This window comes from Haliaeetus albicilla, chromosome 10 (genome assembly GCF_947461875.1).
Source record: "Haliaeetus albicilla chromosome 10, bHalAlb1.1, whole genome shotgun sequence".
Classification (NCBI taxonomy): domain Eukaryota; kingdom Metazoa; phylum Chordata; class Aves; order Accipitriformes; family Accipitridae; genus Haliaeetus; species Haliaeetus albicilla.
The window spans coordinates 27,323,125-27,337,935 of NC_091492.1; the positions used below are offsets into that span (position 1 = coordinate 27,323,125).

Genomic DNA, 14,811 nt, shown 5'->3' on the forward strand with positions numbered 1-14,811 from the left:
CCCCAAAAAGCAGCAAGCAGCAGAATATTTATACATTTATTTATAATGAAAGTACGGTTCTAATTATTTACAACACATAGGAAAGACAATGTTTGTACAAGTGAGCCAGCAAGGTCTTCCAGTGTGCAGCAGCAACATACATCCCCACCATTAAAACGCTCTCCCGTTTCAAAAGCTGACCAGCACCTCAGCACAGTCCCACGCATCACTTCTCCATACAAAAGAGTTCTTTCTGCCACAGCCTGCCCCGCCAAGAAAGCCCATGTTGCAGGTCACATCCGTAAACAATCCAACAACTTATGCCCAGGTTCCGCTTCCACGCTTCGAGGCAAGAGCAACACCTGTGCTCAGGTCGCTGGCGCTGCATGGACCCGGTTACCTGTGCTCGGGTCACTGGCGCTGCGTGGACCCGGTTGCTGCCTGCCTTTTCTTTGTTAAACCGCCGTGAAACAGAAGGGGTAGAATCAAGTAAGTGAATGAGTTAAGAGATGGGGGGGGGGGGGGGTCAAACCTCACAAGGAGTTCCATCCGAACTGCTGCATGGGAATGAATCCAGAAGTGACTGGAGAAGATTAAGTACCAGTGCTACAGCACCAAGTCCACCTGGGGATTAGCGGCAAGATGAACCCATCCAAAAAACTGAGCATCCCCCCTCCCCGACATCTGGCTAGAACGAGAAGTTGTGGGGTTAGTAAAACCACATTTTAAAGAAAAAACAGTGCTGAGTTACAGGAAATGCTTGAAGTAAAAACAAATTAAGAGTTTTAGGAAATGTGATCCTCAAGCTTTTCAGAACTACTGTATATTCCTTTCCTTTGTTGAAAGTCCGAACATTGAAGCCAGGGTCACCATTAGCTCAATGGGACTGCAAACACAGGCTGACAGCAGGAACACTTAATAAAATACAAACACCAGGTGTAGACTGACTCTTTCCATCTTTAAGTTATCCTGGAAAAATGGGAAACGCAGACTGACAGGCTTCCCTGGTTTCCCTTTACAGTACTTCCCCGTAAGGGACTAGCCCTGTCAGAACACTATTTCAAATACTTTTTTTTAATTGACAAATTCACTGCAGAAATAGGGATTTTAAAAATAATAGAGCCCTTTCAAGGGGGAACACTGAACCTTTAGCTTCTGCAAAAGTAAAAACAATGCGTATTTGCAAAGTTCATTCTGTAATATACATGCATTATTGCTAGAGGGAAAAAAAGGATGAATGAAAACTCTTCTGCAGCTTTTACGGTGCCATCCAAAATGGCATCTGTTGTTTAGCTCGCTGTTGTGAGGAAGGGTACTGGTATCCCAAACTCCATCCCTGTGAAAAAGTACTTGCGTTTTTATGGCCACCATGTTCCTCCTCTTCATCCGATGAATCTCCAGCATATGCCACTAATCCAAAGCCCTTTTCTGCAGTTTTCATCTTCTTAGCTTGATGATCTAGAAGGGGAAAACAAAACAATCCCCCCATCCCCCAAGAAGGAAGAATAAAAATAAAAAGAGATAAAATGCCCCAAAACGAGTTAATAAAAAAAGACGTTAATTGTAAATTGTTAGTTGGACACCATTTTGAGGTCACAAGGCCAATGGTCATCCAAGGTCGAAGGCCACACGAAACAGCACCACCAACAGCACATGTGATCCATCAGAACCATGTAAGAGAACAGAGAAAGAAGAAAGAAACACACAAAAAAGGTAGAGTTAGCAAATGTGTCTAAGTGATGGCAATTTCACCGTTAAAGAGATAAATATGTAAAGAAAAGTAGAAATTTTGTTCAAAAGAAAGCTAACGGAAGAGCAATCTCTGGGACCAATACTGCAGAAAACCTAAGGTTAAACAGGCTAACATGATGTACCTGCAGATCTGAAAGGCACTAAACTACCAGGAGAGTTAAAATGATTACATGTTTTACCAAGGTGCAAATACTTGATGTATGACAACCTTATGAAAGGATGAAATCTGACAGGACTTCTGTTGTTTGCAGACATAACTCATGTCTGTAAATACACACCTGAACCATAACTCCCACCGATACTCCTTAGTGCCTCTAGAGATAGCTGTTCACAATGTAAAGCCACATGATATCTGTGTTACAAAACAATCCTATGACATTCTGTGCCTCAGCTGACTGATGGGTCAAAAATAGCTGTCTTTAGTCTTTCACTTAATTACACTCTCCTCATTCATACAGATATTAAAGTTTTAAGAGAAGCATCATGTGTGTATAATCACAGCAAACACAAGTGATTTTAGAGCAGTGCAGTATGACCTGCTTTTCACTTAAACAGCCAAAGACCAGCCAAAAAAAAAAATCACCGATTTAAACAAATGTTAAGACGAGCGCAAACTCATTTGGGAAAGGAAAATTTACTCACAAGTGTATTTTATTCATTGCACTCACCATGGTTGCCTGGTAAAGACCCCGCACCATTTCTTTCTTCAGATTCTGATTTCATCCCAGTGACAGGAAAAGCTGGCGGAGGCATCAACTGCCTATTTAAACCAATGCAAGCCCTTATTTTTTCTTTTTTAAAACAAGCAAAGAGATAAAGGTAATAGCAAACAAATTCATAACTCAGTCCTTGACCTGAGGAGTTTAACTTTTAATTGCCCGACTTATCTAGTGGCCTTCTATGACGGAGTAACTGCATGAGTGGACAAGGGAAGACCAACTGATGTCACCTACCTGGACTTCTGTAAGGCCTTCAATATGGTCCCCCCAACATTCTTACATCTAAATCTGAGAGAAATGGATCTGATGGATGGACTACTAGATGGGTAAGGAATTTGCTGGATGGCTGTATCCGAAGAGTTACAGTCAGCAGCTCAATGTCCAAGTGGAAACCAGTAACAAGTAGTGTCCCTCAAGGGTCTGTACTGGGACCAATACTATTTAACGTGTTCATTAATGACACAGCGGGATCGAGTGCACCCTCAGCAAGGTTGCAGATGACAAAGCCGAGTGGTGCAGTCTATACATTAGAGGGAAGGGATGCCATCCAGTGGGACCTTGACAGGCTTGAGGCATGGGCCCATGCAAACCTCATGAAGTTCAAAAAGGCGAAGTGCAAGGCCCTGCACCTAGGTCAGAGCAACCCCCACTATCAACACAGGCTGGAGGATTAAAGGATTGAGAGCAGCCCTGTGGAGAACTTGGGGATACTGGTGGATGAAAAACTGGACACAAGCCGACAACATGTGCTTGTAGCCCAGAAAGCCAATCAAGTCCTGTGCTGCATAAAAAGAAGCATGGGCAGCAGGTTGAGAGAGGTGATTCTCTCCCTCTACTCTGCTCTCGAGATCCCACACTGCATCCAGCTCTGGGGTCCCCAGACGAGACATGGACCCGTTAGAGTGGGTCCAGAGGAGGGCCACAAAAATGATCCGAGGCCTGGAACACCTCTCCCATCAAGAAAGGCTGAGAGAGCTGGGGTTGCTCAGCCTGGACAAGAGAAGGCTCCAGGGAGACCTTATTACAAGGCTTGTAAGAAAGATGGAGAGAGACTTTTTACCAAGGCCTGTACTGACAGGACAGGGGGTAATGGTTTTAAACTAAAAGAGGGAAGATTTAGATTAGATATAAGGAAGATATCCTTTTCTGAATGGTGATGAGAAACTGGGTTTCCAGAGAAGTTGGGGATGCCCCATCCGTGGAAGTGTTCAAGGCCAGGTTGGACAGGGGGACAGGGCTTTGGGCAACCTGATCTACTAGAAGATGTCCCTCCCCACAGCAGAGAGGGTGGACTAGATGATCTTTAAAGGTCCCTTCCAACACAAACCATGCTATGTTACTATGAAATAAAGTGCAAGCCTGACAGTTTTGTGGCTCAATGCGCTAGAGTGCATAAGGAAGAGTAGTGATGCCTGATGACTTCAAATAGCTATGCTGAATTTAGGACTACATACAAGATGGAGAACATAGAAAAATTTACCAATACCCTTGATGTGTTTCATAATGACCAGAAAACAAAAGAGACTATCAAGTAAATCTTTCCCTGAAACTTCAGGCTACAAAATTTCACGTTTACGACTTTTTCAGATTTGTTTTAAAATTGGAATCGTTTAAAGTGTAAGTGCTAACCTATTTCACAAGAATATTCTGTTGTACCAAGAAGTTAGCAAAATACCCGACCTAGACAAAGTAAGAGCATACAGACTTAGGGAGGAGTGGAAATTAAGCTATTTTCATGTTGTAGCATGAAAAGGTAATCCTTGCATCCCTTCTCCTTAAACAACAACAAAAAAACCCATACAAAAAGAAGCAAACAAAAACAACCCACCACAAAAAACCCCACCCACAACAAAACAAGCAACACAAGTCACAGAAGAGAACACGAAACACAAATCATCTCTGGAAATAAGCTTTCCATCAGAACTGGAAAAGACCTGACATAATTCTTTCATCACTCACCTGTCCCTCTCTCTCTCCTTTCCTGAGGAACTTGCTGGCTTCGATCCGGCTCCATCGATTTCACTCTGACTGGAGAAGCCTGTACCTAAATTAGTCATATGAATGGGTCCATGCTATGAGCAGAAAAACACACGGCATTAGCAAATCTACAACTACAACATAAGCTATAGCTCCTTAATGATAATGACAGGACACCCAACTTTTCAGAGCATATAGCCAACTAGCAGAAGAAACCACTAATCGCCATTGTTAAAAATGCTTTCTCCTAAAAATACTGAGGGTAGTGTAGTAAGAAACACACCTGAGCACCAATATGGAAGACACCTCACCACCTACTCCACCTTTTCAGTAGTTCAAGACAGTAAAGATAGCTCCTTAATTCACAGATCAACTTATTGCTTCCTCAATGAGCTAATTGTGAATACTGTTTAGACCTCATGGCACAATAAAGTCTGCTCGAGATACTCATATTAGGTCTACCATATAGGCAAGTTCCTTATTGTCTCTAGGCAAAGCTTATATTTAGGGTTTCTGCCTGTGAACAGGGGTGTATTATCAGAGAAGCATGTGCAGAAACTCCCTTTTCTCACATACAAGTCTGAAGAAATCAAAATTATTTTTATTAAAGTCAACTGTTTAAACATTTGCTATTAAAAAAAAAATCAATCTCTTAAAACTAGGCTTCTTGAAATCCTCTCAAGTGCAACCTGCAAGAAAGGTAAATGGGATAATCTGGAAGTTATTACCACATTTCCCTCCCACCCCTCAAACAAGCCCACCCAAAAGACCCATAAAACCCAAACAAACCCCCAGATAATCTCCCTTTAAACTAACCAGTAACATGCTATTGTCATCTCTTTGACCTGAACGCACTGCTTTTCTTCACGAAAGGTTGAGGGTATGGAAAGCAAGCTGCCAATGAATCAAGTAAGTCACAGTTTAGGAACAGTGCGTCCACTCAAAGAAACAAAAGGGTGGTCTCAATGTTTTGTAACAATTGCTGCCATCTGCCAAAGGTCTTGCATGACTGTTGCCAAACAAACTGTGCTAATAACAATCTCTCTCTAGCCAAGTTCCATTTTGGTGAATGAAGTAAAATTGCTGATTTTATTCCACCTGATATCCCAGCAGTCCTGACTCTCTCTCATCCGGTAGTTCCTCAGTGAAGCGTCTCTTTTGACCTTGGGGATGGGGTTGGACTTGTGGCTGTGTACCAGTCGGCATGGTTGTTTTTACTGGGGCAGCAGGAAGAAAAGGACCGCTCAGTGGACTCTGGCATGCAGAAGTTGAAAACAGAACACAAGAAAATTTGATAATATGCATATAAAGTATTAATTCAATGTATTGGTTCATACATAGGAGCAGAACACACTAGTTTCTCTTTGCAGAGCCTCAGAGAAGCTAAAAGGAAATTCACAACTTAAAGATAAAACAAGTATTTAATTTATAGAATGCTCCCACCTCAAACTAATCACTATCTGTAACTCAAACTCATTGTACCTACATAACTGCATCACAGCGTGCGATGACGCATTTCATAAACGAGCGACCGCCCCCTGCAAATATCCTTTATATGAACAGGTGGCTATGATATGAAAAACGCAGTACGAAGCAGCCATACCAACAATTTAGGTGCTTAGACAGAAGCATCAGCAAAGCAATAACAAAAAAAAAAATGCCCTAAAGAAGAATTCTCCCTCTGGAACTACTTTAAGTATTTTATTGTTAGCAAAGAAACTGCTTAATAAGTTGACAACTATAGCGCAAATAATATGTGGCAGTACCTGGCCAGTGCTGGCTGGAGACTGTACTTGAGATATTGGATACTGTGTTGGCACAGGTGGAACTCCTGTAGGTAGTGTTGTTAAGACTCCAGGTGCCAATGGCACTGCAGGTGGTACTATGCCTGGTACACCATAAGGTGGCTGAACTGGTTGTTGAGGAGGGGGAACAACAGGATAACCAGACTGATACCCATTGGAAGGGTAATACGATGGCTGTGAAGGGACACTATTTATAGTGGCAGGCTGCGCAAAGCCTGGCAAGAGAAAGGGGAAAAAAGGGTCATCTTCAATTCAGTTAGAGTCACAAAAATATCAAATTTAATTACCAAATGTAAAAGCAGCTGGACTCCTTTTCAATTGAAGGACTTAAAGACTTCCACAGGTAAATAAATTCCACAAAACTAACTGTAAGTACAGCTCTGCAGAATGCAACTACAAAGACTTCATTACTGCTAACATTTACCTGCTAAGGGTACTGCAGTGGTTATCTGATTTACAAATCGGGAGTATTCGGCATGAACCTACAAAGAATTTTAAAAAATTAGACAATAAATACCTATTTACTATGTTAACCTTTTGCTGGCAAAAGGCATCTTACCATGCAACCATAAAGCCATAAGGGGACTTTGATTACACAACATATTATGCACAAAGACAGCAATAATCCAAACACCAAAACTGAAAACAAAACCCCACCGACCAAAACTGAAAACAAAACCCCACCGACCAAAACTGAAAACAAAACCCCACCGACCAAAACTGAAAACAAAACCCCACCAATCCTGCTGGTCTGTAACAGATTTGTGTAAAATACAGGCTAATCTTTCACAGGAAATAGAGTGGCAAACTAAATACTTCAGTAGAGACAGTAGAAAATACTCAAAGAATCTAAAAGCTTTCATGTATTTTTCAAAACACACTTTGTAGCCCATAGTCAATTATGAATACTAACAGAAGGACTGTCTCACAGGATTTTACTCCATTAGCGTTCATGTAAAAAAAGCTCAGAAATAAATTTTCTATGTGTACACCTGAGATTTTCTAAAATTTTTGGGGGTACAACAATCACTTCAGGAAAGATAAAGCAGACAGCGTGAGTCTCGACAACATTTAAAGCTAAGGCAAGGGAAGCTACAGCAATCGGAAAAAAAGCAGCATTCCTTTACGTTTGCATACAGTCAATGTCCTGCCCCCACCCCTACTTCTACTCAGGAAGCATTTGCATTTTTTTCCCCCCAATTCCACTACTACAGCTCCACCCTGAGAAGTGTTTGTTCACTGTACAAAAATTAGACAGCTGTACTTAGAAGGAAAAACCTACTAGCAAGTTGGAACACATGAACAGTTTTGCTGAGAGCGTAAAAAAAAAAATCATTAGCCAGGCACACACTAAAGCTACGACAGACTCTGAAATCTCATATTTGTAAGAGCTACTCACAGTTTGCAATAGATTCTCACACAGCTTTTTAGCAGCTGCCAAACCTTCTGGCTTTGGGTGACTGAAAACATATAAAAAGAACACCTCATAAGCACAAACATTTCCGCCAAATTTGGGAACTACTTCTTTCATCAGCAACGTGCTGTCAGATCTTATCCCTTTAATGAGTGATCAGTCACCTCAACAAGACTCTAGCAGCTCTGCAGCTATTCAGCACAATTGTGAACAAAAGTGATGAATATTTATTTTCTACATGAAAATTCAGGTTAGTCTAAATACTGCAAGAAACAAGCACAGAAAAATTAATTGACTGGTCAATGCATTTTGTATTCTTCCCTTAAAGCTCAACATCACAACCCAAGTGCAAAAAAACCACAGCTTTACTGTGTTCCAAATAAAAGCAATACCTTATGGTCAAGTATCACTTTATATCATATCACCATATGGTTGATATCTTTATCACTTTAGAGAGATCACTATTAAAATAAAAGTCAAGTTCAAAAACTATTTCATTTGCATTAAGGCAGTCGTAATTAAGAATTCCCCACATGGATTAAACATTAAGTTACATTCATGGCCAGTCACTGGTATTTATTTATTTTTTAACCCCCCCCCCCATACCTGATGTAGATATACATGGGTTCAAAAGCTTCTCTGCCTGATGCCGGTTCTATGCAACCTGAGCCTTTCCCACGAAGAAAGACTTTAGCACCCGTTTCAATTTGAATGTGCTGCAAGTAGGAGCAACCAGGCCCTTCCACTTTCTCCTTCACATTAAATGTAGGTACAGCATGTTCCAGACCAACAAACAACTTGTCCTGAACATAATGCATCTGTAAAAGTAACAGTAAAAGCTTACTATTTCACTCCAAGAATTAGGATGTTCATTTCACTGGAGGCCAGAAATCTTATTTCTGTGACAGTCAGAAAAGTTAAGTGTCGGATAGCACAGTCAGCCCTTTGCTTTACTGTAACTAGGACTGCTCTCTCCATCCCTTTTCTTTTAGGAGGCTACTGTCATCTGAGTCTCACTCTTTAGACTCAGTGTGATTAGTCCTCCAGTTTTCACAACACAAAAGGTGGGGTTTGTTGGGGGTTTTTTTGGGGGGGTGGGGGGTGGGGTGTCTGTTTTCAGGTTTTTGTGGTTTGTTTTTTTCTTTGTGGTTTTTTTCAATAAATACATGTATACTTTGTAATAGGTAAATCTTGTAATCAGTGATACTTCAGTGAAATCCACATAAATGAATAACTCACCCCTGACTGGAATGGAGGTTTCTGGCCAACTGCTGGAGACAACTGAGTAATGGGGGCTGGCTGGTGATAGACAGTAACTGTAGCTCCATTGAACGTCGGACTAGAACCGGTGGCTGCTTTCACTACTCCATTAGTAATTATCTCTTTAATTCGGTTAACAGCTCCTAGTTGACAGAATATGAAATTCATTTATATTTCGGCCCTTGTCTACTGCCCAGATTAACCAAATCATGAAATGACTGGGGTTACTTTCCCATATTCTGCAACAGCAGATCTACAGGCAAAAAGGTTGCATCTGACAGCAGGGCCCAATATTAGCATTCTAGGATTGCATCACAAAGGATGGCAACAAGCATCAGGGTTCCTTCTCCACTCCCACCCTGATAAAGCTTAGGCTAATATAGGCAGGTGGGCGGTTTTAGCCCACATATTTTAGCAAATGCTAGAAACATTTACATTAACCCTGTGCAGAATTTACATCTGCATGAATGAGCAAACTAACATGTAAAAAATGTTTACCGGCTGTGGAAATCAAGGTAGATAAAAGTGGGCAGCTTCAGGTTTCAAGAGACAACCAAGGGCAAGCCCGTGAACTGATACGCAGAACAAATGAACACCTGAACAGTTTATAGTTTTCCTTTTTTTCTGGCAGGCATAGGCAAGACCGGAGTTCTTTGTGCTTCTAATGGAAATGTAGCTATCTCACAAAAAACGTTCATACTTGTATAGTAAAGGGAAGGTCTCCCTGTCACGACCTACTGTAATGGGATCTCAGCATGTTATCAGCAAATAAATTCACACAGAAGAGCTACACCTGCCTAGGAACCCTACTCACTCCCCCCACCTTCCTTGTTGTCTATCAAAAGCTTTATTTTAATGACTAATGCAGTACAGAGCACCTTAGGTAGTTTTGAGCCAGAGATCTTAACATCAACGTTTAAATGGGGTCTGTTATCGACTCCAAGATATTTATAGTACCAATCCATACTGGTCACAACAAAGCCCCTTAGTAAAACCCCTTTATCACAAACAATGACAGGAAAAGAAGAACGCTTTGTGCACTTACTGTCAACCAATTCCCGTGTCTGACCCTGGACGTGAAGATACAAAGGACGCTCCCTGGAAAGGAAATGTCAAACATACCATTAAACCCACAGAGAACATACAATAATGGATTCAATCTAATTATATTACAGTCATCTAGACACATGAAGTCTTCCATAAAGATTTGAAACACTCTTCACATAAGGAAGTAAATACATGTTCATTGAATATCACGGTGCTCAGTAAGCAAAGCTCTGCACTGAAAACTGAAGAGATTCAGGAGGTATTTACACAACGACTTATTAAAGTTATACCACTGAAAACGTTAATTTGCTTGTCCACATGAAAGGTTAACTAACTAAAAGCCCCGAGACTATGAAATATTAGCTCTCTTTGGGCAACTTTCCGGTTAGATTCTCAGCAAAATGCACAAGGGATCCAGTATAGCGTTAATTTGAAGAAGTCCAGCACAGTCTGATCTGTCACGTTTGTGGTTTGTCTGGTTGTTTTTTAATTTCACCCTATCAGTATCAAGCAGGTGGGAAAGCAGCTATGCAGTCAGACTATCATAACAGTAAACATACTCGAAACACTCAACAGGCAATTCGCTCTGGCACCCAAAGGTGACGCTGCTCACAAAACAACAAACAAACAAAAAAACCCAGCAAAAAACAAAGCCCCCACCACGTAGCCACCCAATGAGAAAAAAAGCATAAGCCCCCAAAAAAGGAAAATACAAACCCGGGTCCCACTTTTGCTTTCTCTTCTGCAGTCATGAATCTCCCTCGAGTAGAGACAGCTGCTCCACTCAGCCGACTTATCTAAAACAATTTAAAAAACCCAGTGACAAGTTTACCAATAATAAACAAAGCGCACACAAAACACCCAAAGTGGTTTAGGCTATGTTGTTGTACAAAAAGACCAGAAGCCGTTAATTAAGTGGGAAGAGAACGAACGGTGCCCGCTGGAGGATACTAACTATGCTACCTTACCTCATCATATGACATTTTATCGAACAAACCAATAAACTACGAAATAAAGTGTCTTAGAAAACACAACAAGTTTTGTAAAAAGAGGAAACCACCACTGAATATGGTTTATTGCAAGCTCTTTTAACCTTACAAACAGGTACAAACGTGTTGCCAAGCCTAACAAGTCAGACGTAGATCCTGAACATACCTCATCCTGAGTCTGTCCTCTCGTCAGCAGGTTTCTGCATGTGAGGGGGACATCGTTGATTTCCACCTCTGCCACCACGAGGTCATCTTTGCTTTTACTTGTAGCCGGACCTTTCCCCAGAGCCTGCAGCTTCAAAGACAACCGTTGCAAAAGACCAGCAGTTGGAAAGCAGAGATAAATGATGTAACAAACAAATTGACCCTAGTACTCTAGAGGTGAATATCCTTTTCATCCTCCCCTTTCAGCTGTTGAACCCAAAAGCTTTACAAACATTAGAAGAAAGCACATTACATCTACTACTTAATAATCTACCTCTTCACAACCTCGTGCCCAAGTAAAAACACTAGTTTTATCCTCAACACATTTTAATATAATAAGTAATTACTGTTTCTGTTCTATAAATGGAGAAACACGTGCAGAACTAAGCAGTGAAGTTGCTCAAACGGAAACCAAGGCATCTTACACTTGAATTAGCACCTCTGACAGAAATCTGCGAGACTAATAAAACATGCAATTCATGCTTCTCTCAACTCCCCTTACACAGAAACAGAATTTAGAATTTCTGTTCAAGATCTAAACTCATCCAACACTACAACCACGCTTCCCCCCACCTTGTTTTTTTTAAAAAAAGGGCATAATATTTCGCGTCAGTATCTAAGTGTCTAAGAAAGAAAAAGCCACGGAGCCACAGAGAGATGCAGAAGATATGACAGAAGACTTGTAGTTACAACAAAGACCTTATAGCTTTTCCCACGCACATAGAGTTAGATAGCTTTTCCCACGCACACAGAGTTAGATAGTACATCCTCCTAAAAATTTTGAAATGCTTTTGGGGACGTAAGCATAAACCAAGACTCTGTAAAAAAAGAACCTTCCAGTAACATCCAAAAGGCACACATCCGGTCTCATCAATATCACATGAAGCACAGCACTTGCATGAGGGACAGAAGGCAGCTATAGAGGGACATAAGTCTAACGCATTGTACATGCATTCTGTTTCTCCCTTCCTTCCACATGTTAAAAAAAAAAGTACATTCATTAACCTGCAGGCTCCTCAGTTTCCATTCACTCACAATCTGAGGTGCCATCAGAGTTAATTACTCTGGAAATGTCATCATTGAACATTTCCTAACAAAAGCAAGAAATGCAATAAACAACCAATCCCATTTGCAAATTAATTGGCTAAGTGGTTCCCACAGCAATATAATTTGTCACAGGATGCCAGAATGCCACCAAAGCTTATGGAAAAAACATAGATGGAAGAATGAGACATCAGTGTCTTCCGATTTTTAGGTGTTTCAAACTGCCAGTAAACAGACAGACTTCACTTCCATCTGGTATGACTGCAGAGGCTACCTGAAACCAAGCTACACATTCTTCAATGCTGAAAATTTCACATCCTCAGGTGGACAGTAAGTATCAAGACGCAGGCACCACCACGCAGCAAACAATGTGTTAAAACCATCTAGGACTGCCGATAGCAATGATCAAAGAAACACTCACATATTAAAACGGCTGTAACAATCATTTCGGATACAGAACCTACAGAAAACCAAATACGGTGAACACGTGGCAGGGTACATTTGCCACTCTTCCCTCTATTATCTGTGAATAAATCCAATGACAAAACGAAGACTCATTTTCATGCTGCCTCACAAGGCAAATGCCTAGAACGTATCTGGCAGTCCCACCAATACTATGCATGTGAAAAAGAAGATACAATCCGCCGTGAAAACATACTCTTCTTGTTAACTTTGCATTTGAACGAGTTTGGAAGGCAACCTGAAACAGCCTTCGAAGCTTGGCTCTAGCATAGGCTAACAACACACAGGAAAGCAAGACTGTTCTTGTTACTGAAATGGGAAAACATGCTTGAAGTTACACTTGCTTTAGAATTTAAAAGTTCAGTTGGAAGGGACCTACAACGATCATCTAGTCCAGCTGCCTGACCGCTTCAGGACTGACCAAGGCTTACGTCAGGGAGCTGACCAGGTTGGTCAGCACTTGCACATATGGCTCCGACTGATAACTTGCTTAAGCATGAGAATAATTTCATCTCATATTTTAAACCGGCGGTTTTATACAGCAGTTTTTATGTCAGCTGACACTACCTAGAAAATACTTCAGAAAAAAGCTTATCACGTTCCTACAGATCTCTTTGGTTAAGCCTTACAGAAGAGCAGCGGGACTGACCTCGCAGCTACGCCACTGTTTTCTGTTGCTGATAAAATTTGAAGAAAGGTTTTCCGATTGTTTTTTGTCACATCCTACTTCACGAAGCAAACCTCCATCGTTTCCCGTCTCACCGAGAGCCATTCCGACAAATAAAGGCCGCAGGTCTCCAGAAAACAGACGCGATACCCACCCTCGCCCACCACCTCCGGGCCTGGCGGTCCCACCGGCACGGCACGGCGCGGCTCCTGCCGCCCCGCCGGGCACCCACCTTGTCCGCCGTGCTGGGCGCCGGCTTCAGTTTCCCTTTGGCCATTAGCATCGCGTTGATTTTCGCGGCCACGGCCGCGGCCGCATCCAGCGCTCCCGAGGGGGCTGCGGAGCTCTCGGAGCCCGCCACAGCGGAGCCACCATCTCCGCCGCCGGGAAACGGGCGCCCAGGCAGCGGCGCCGTGCCGGGGAGAAGGAAAGCGGGGGCCGGGCCGGGCTGGTCCCACTTACTGCGGCGCCTGGAAAAGAGAGAGGCCTCAGTCCCGGCCGCCTCCGAGCCCGCTGCCCCGCGGGAGCTCCAGGACCTGCCGCGCCTCGGAACCGCCGCACCGAGGCCCTTCTCCAGGGGTGCCCGACGACCCGCCGCGCCCGCGGGCCAGCCTCACCCGCCAGCGGCCCCAGCGTCGCGCTGCCCTCCGCCACCCGCTGACATGGCTCCGGCCCGGCTCCGCCGCCTCCGCGCCAGCCGCACCGTCATTTCCGGCCTCGAGGCCGCCTCGAAACGCCCCTTCCGGGCGTTGCCACGGAGACGCCGCGGCCCGCGGGCGGCGTCCGCTCCGGCGGAGGGGCCGGGAACTGACACCGGGCAGGCGAGGGGGAGCGGGGCGGGGCGCGGTACCTGCCCCCGCTCTCGTAGCGGGCGGCCCGCTCCGTGGCTGACCGTGAGAAACCGCCCACCGACCGCGTAGCGCAGCGGCAAAGGCGGGGCAGGGTGGGACAGGCCGGAGAGCGCCCGCCCCGCGGGGCTGCCGGCGATGACGTCGCGGAACACGGCGGCTGCAGTCGAGCACGCGCGCTCCCAGTCCTGCAGGCTTCACGCACGCGCACTGCTGCCCCTAGTGGGCCGGCCGGGCAGCAGGGCGGCTGGCGCATGCGCACAGCCCCCCTGCCGCCTTCGCGCCAGGCACTCCGCGCTGCCCCCTGGCGCATGCGCACTGCTCCCTGGCGCGCTAAAGCCCCAGAGGCAGGTCGTGCGACGTCGAGTCCAGCGGCAGCTGGACTCTCACCTATGCTTTCTCCAGCTGGACAGAAATGGACAGAAACATTTCCCTGGGAAAGGGAGGGTGTTTCAAGGGCTCCCCCAGGAGGGAAACCTCTCAGAAACTTCCTTTTCCTCCAAAGTATCATCCTATTCCCGAAGGAAAAAGCGGGGAAGAAGTCAGTTGGGGACTTGCCACATCAAGGGTGGCAGCAGGAGCTGGCCCTGCTCCATGAGGAGACTGATGAATGCTGGCCCAGTAACAACAACTCAGGTGTCACA

General features: G+C 44.0%; 1 protein-coding gene and 1 non-coding gene across 4 annotated transcripts; both read right to left on the reverse strand.

Annotated features, from left to right (window-relative positions):
• Positions 1–22: 22 nt before the first annotated feature.
• Positions 23–14,271, reverse strand: KHDC4 (KH domain containing 4, pre-mRNA splicing factor). Of its 3 annotated transcripts, none has more exons than XM_069794445.1 (14): positions 13,937–14,270; positions 13,552–13,789; positions 11,109–11,237; positions 10,671–10,750; positions 9,952–10,004; positions 8,886–9,049; positions 8,253–8,464; positions 7,632–7,692; positions 6,657–6,714; positions 6,194–6,447; positions 5,526–5,681; positions 4,410–4,522; positions 2,400–2,491; positions 23–1,437 (listed from the first exon to the last, which is right to left on the reverse strand). In XM_069794445.1, the coding sequence occupies exons 1-14, from the start codon at positions 14,026–14,028 to the stop codon at positions 1,238–1,240; spliced, it is 1,902 nt and encodes a 633-aa protein (XP_069650546.1). In that variant the 5' UTR covers positions 14,029–14,270; the 3' UTR covers positions 23–1,237. The 3 variants fall into 3 exon arrangements, 2 of the variants coding, with proteins under 2 accessions (XP_069650546.1, XP_069650547.1); XM_069794446.1 differs by having other exon boundaries at positions 13,856–13,973; XR_011326600.1 differs by having other exon boundaries at positions 1,279–1,437; positions 4,410–4,494; positions 13,937–14,271.
• On the reverse strand, positions 8,566–8,694 carry LOC138687588 (small Cajal body-specific RNA 4). Its single transcript, XR_011326742.1, has one exon. It is a non-coding gene; the product is annotated as a small Cajal body-specific RNA 4 (non-coding RNA).
• Positions 14,272–14,811: the final 540 nt, after the last annotated feature.

Bases quoted from the DNA above. Each gene is read 5' to 3' on its own strand.
- KHDC4 (XM_069794445.1), bottom strand. From the start codon at position 14,028: ATGACGGTGCGGCTGGCGCGGAGGCGGCGGAGCCGGGCCGGAGCCATG. The intron at 4,523-5,525 runs GTGGAATAAAAT...TTCTGCTCATAG, and splicing joins CAGGACTGCTGGGATATCAG to CATGGACCCATTCATATGAC. The intron at 2,492-4,409 runs GTGAGTGATGAA...TGGTTTAAATAG, and splicing joins AAGGAGAGAGAGAGGGACAG to GCAGTTGATGCCTCCGCCAG.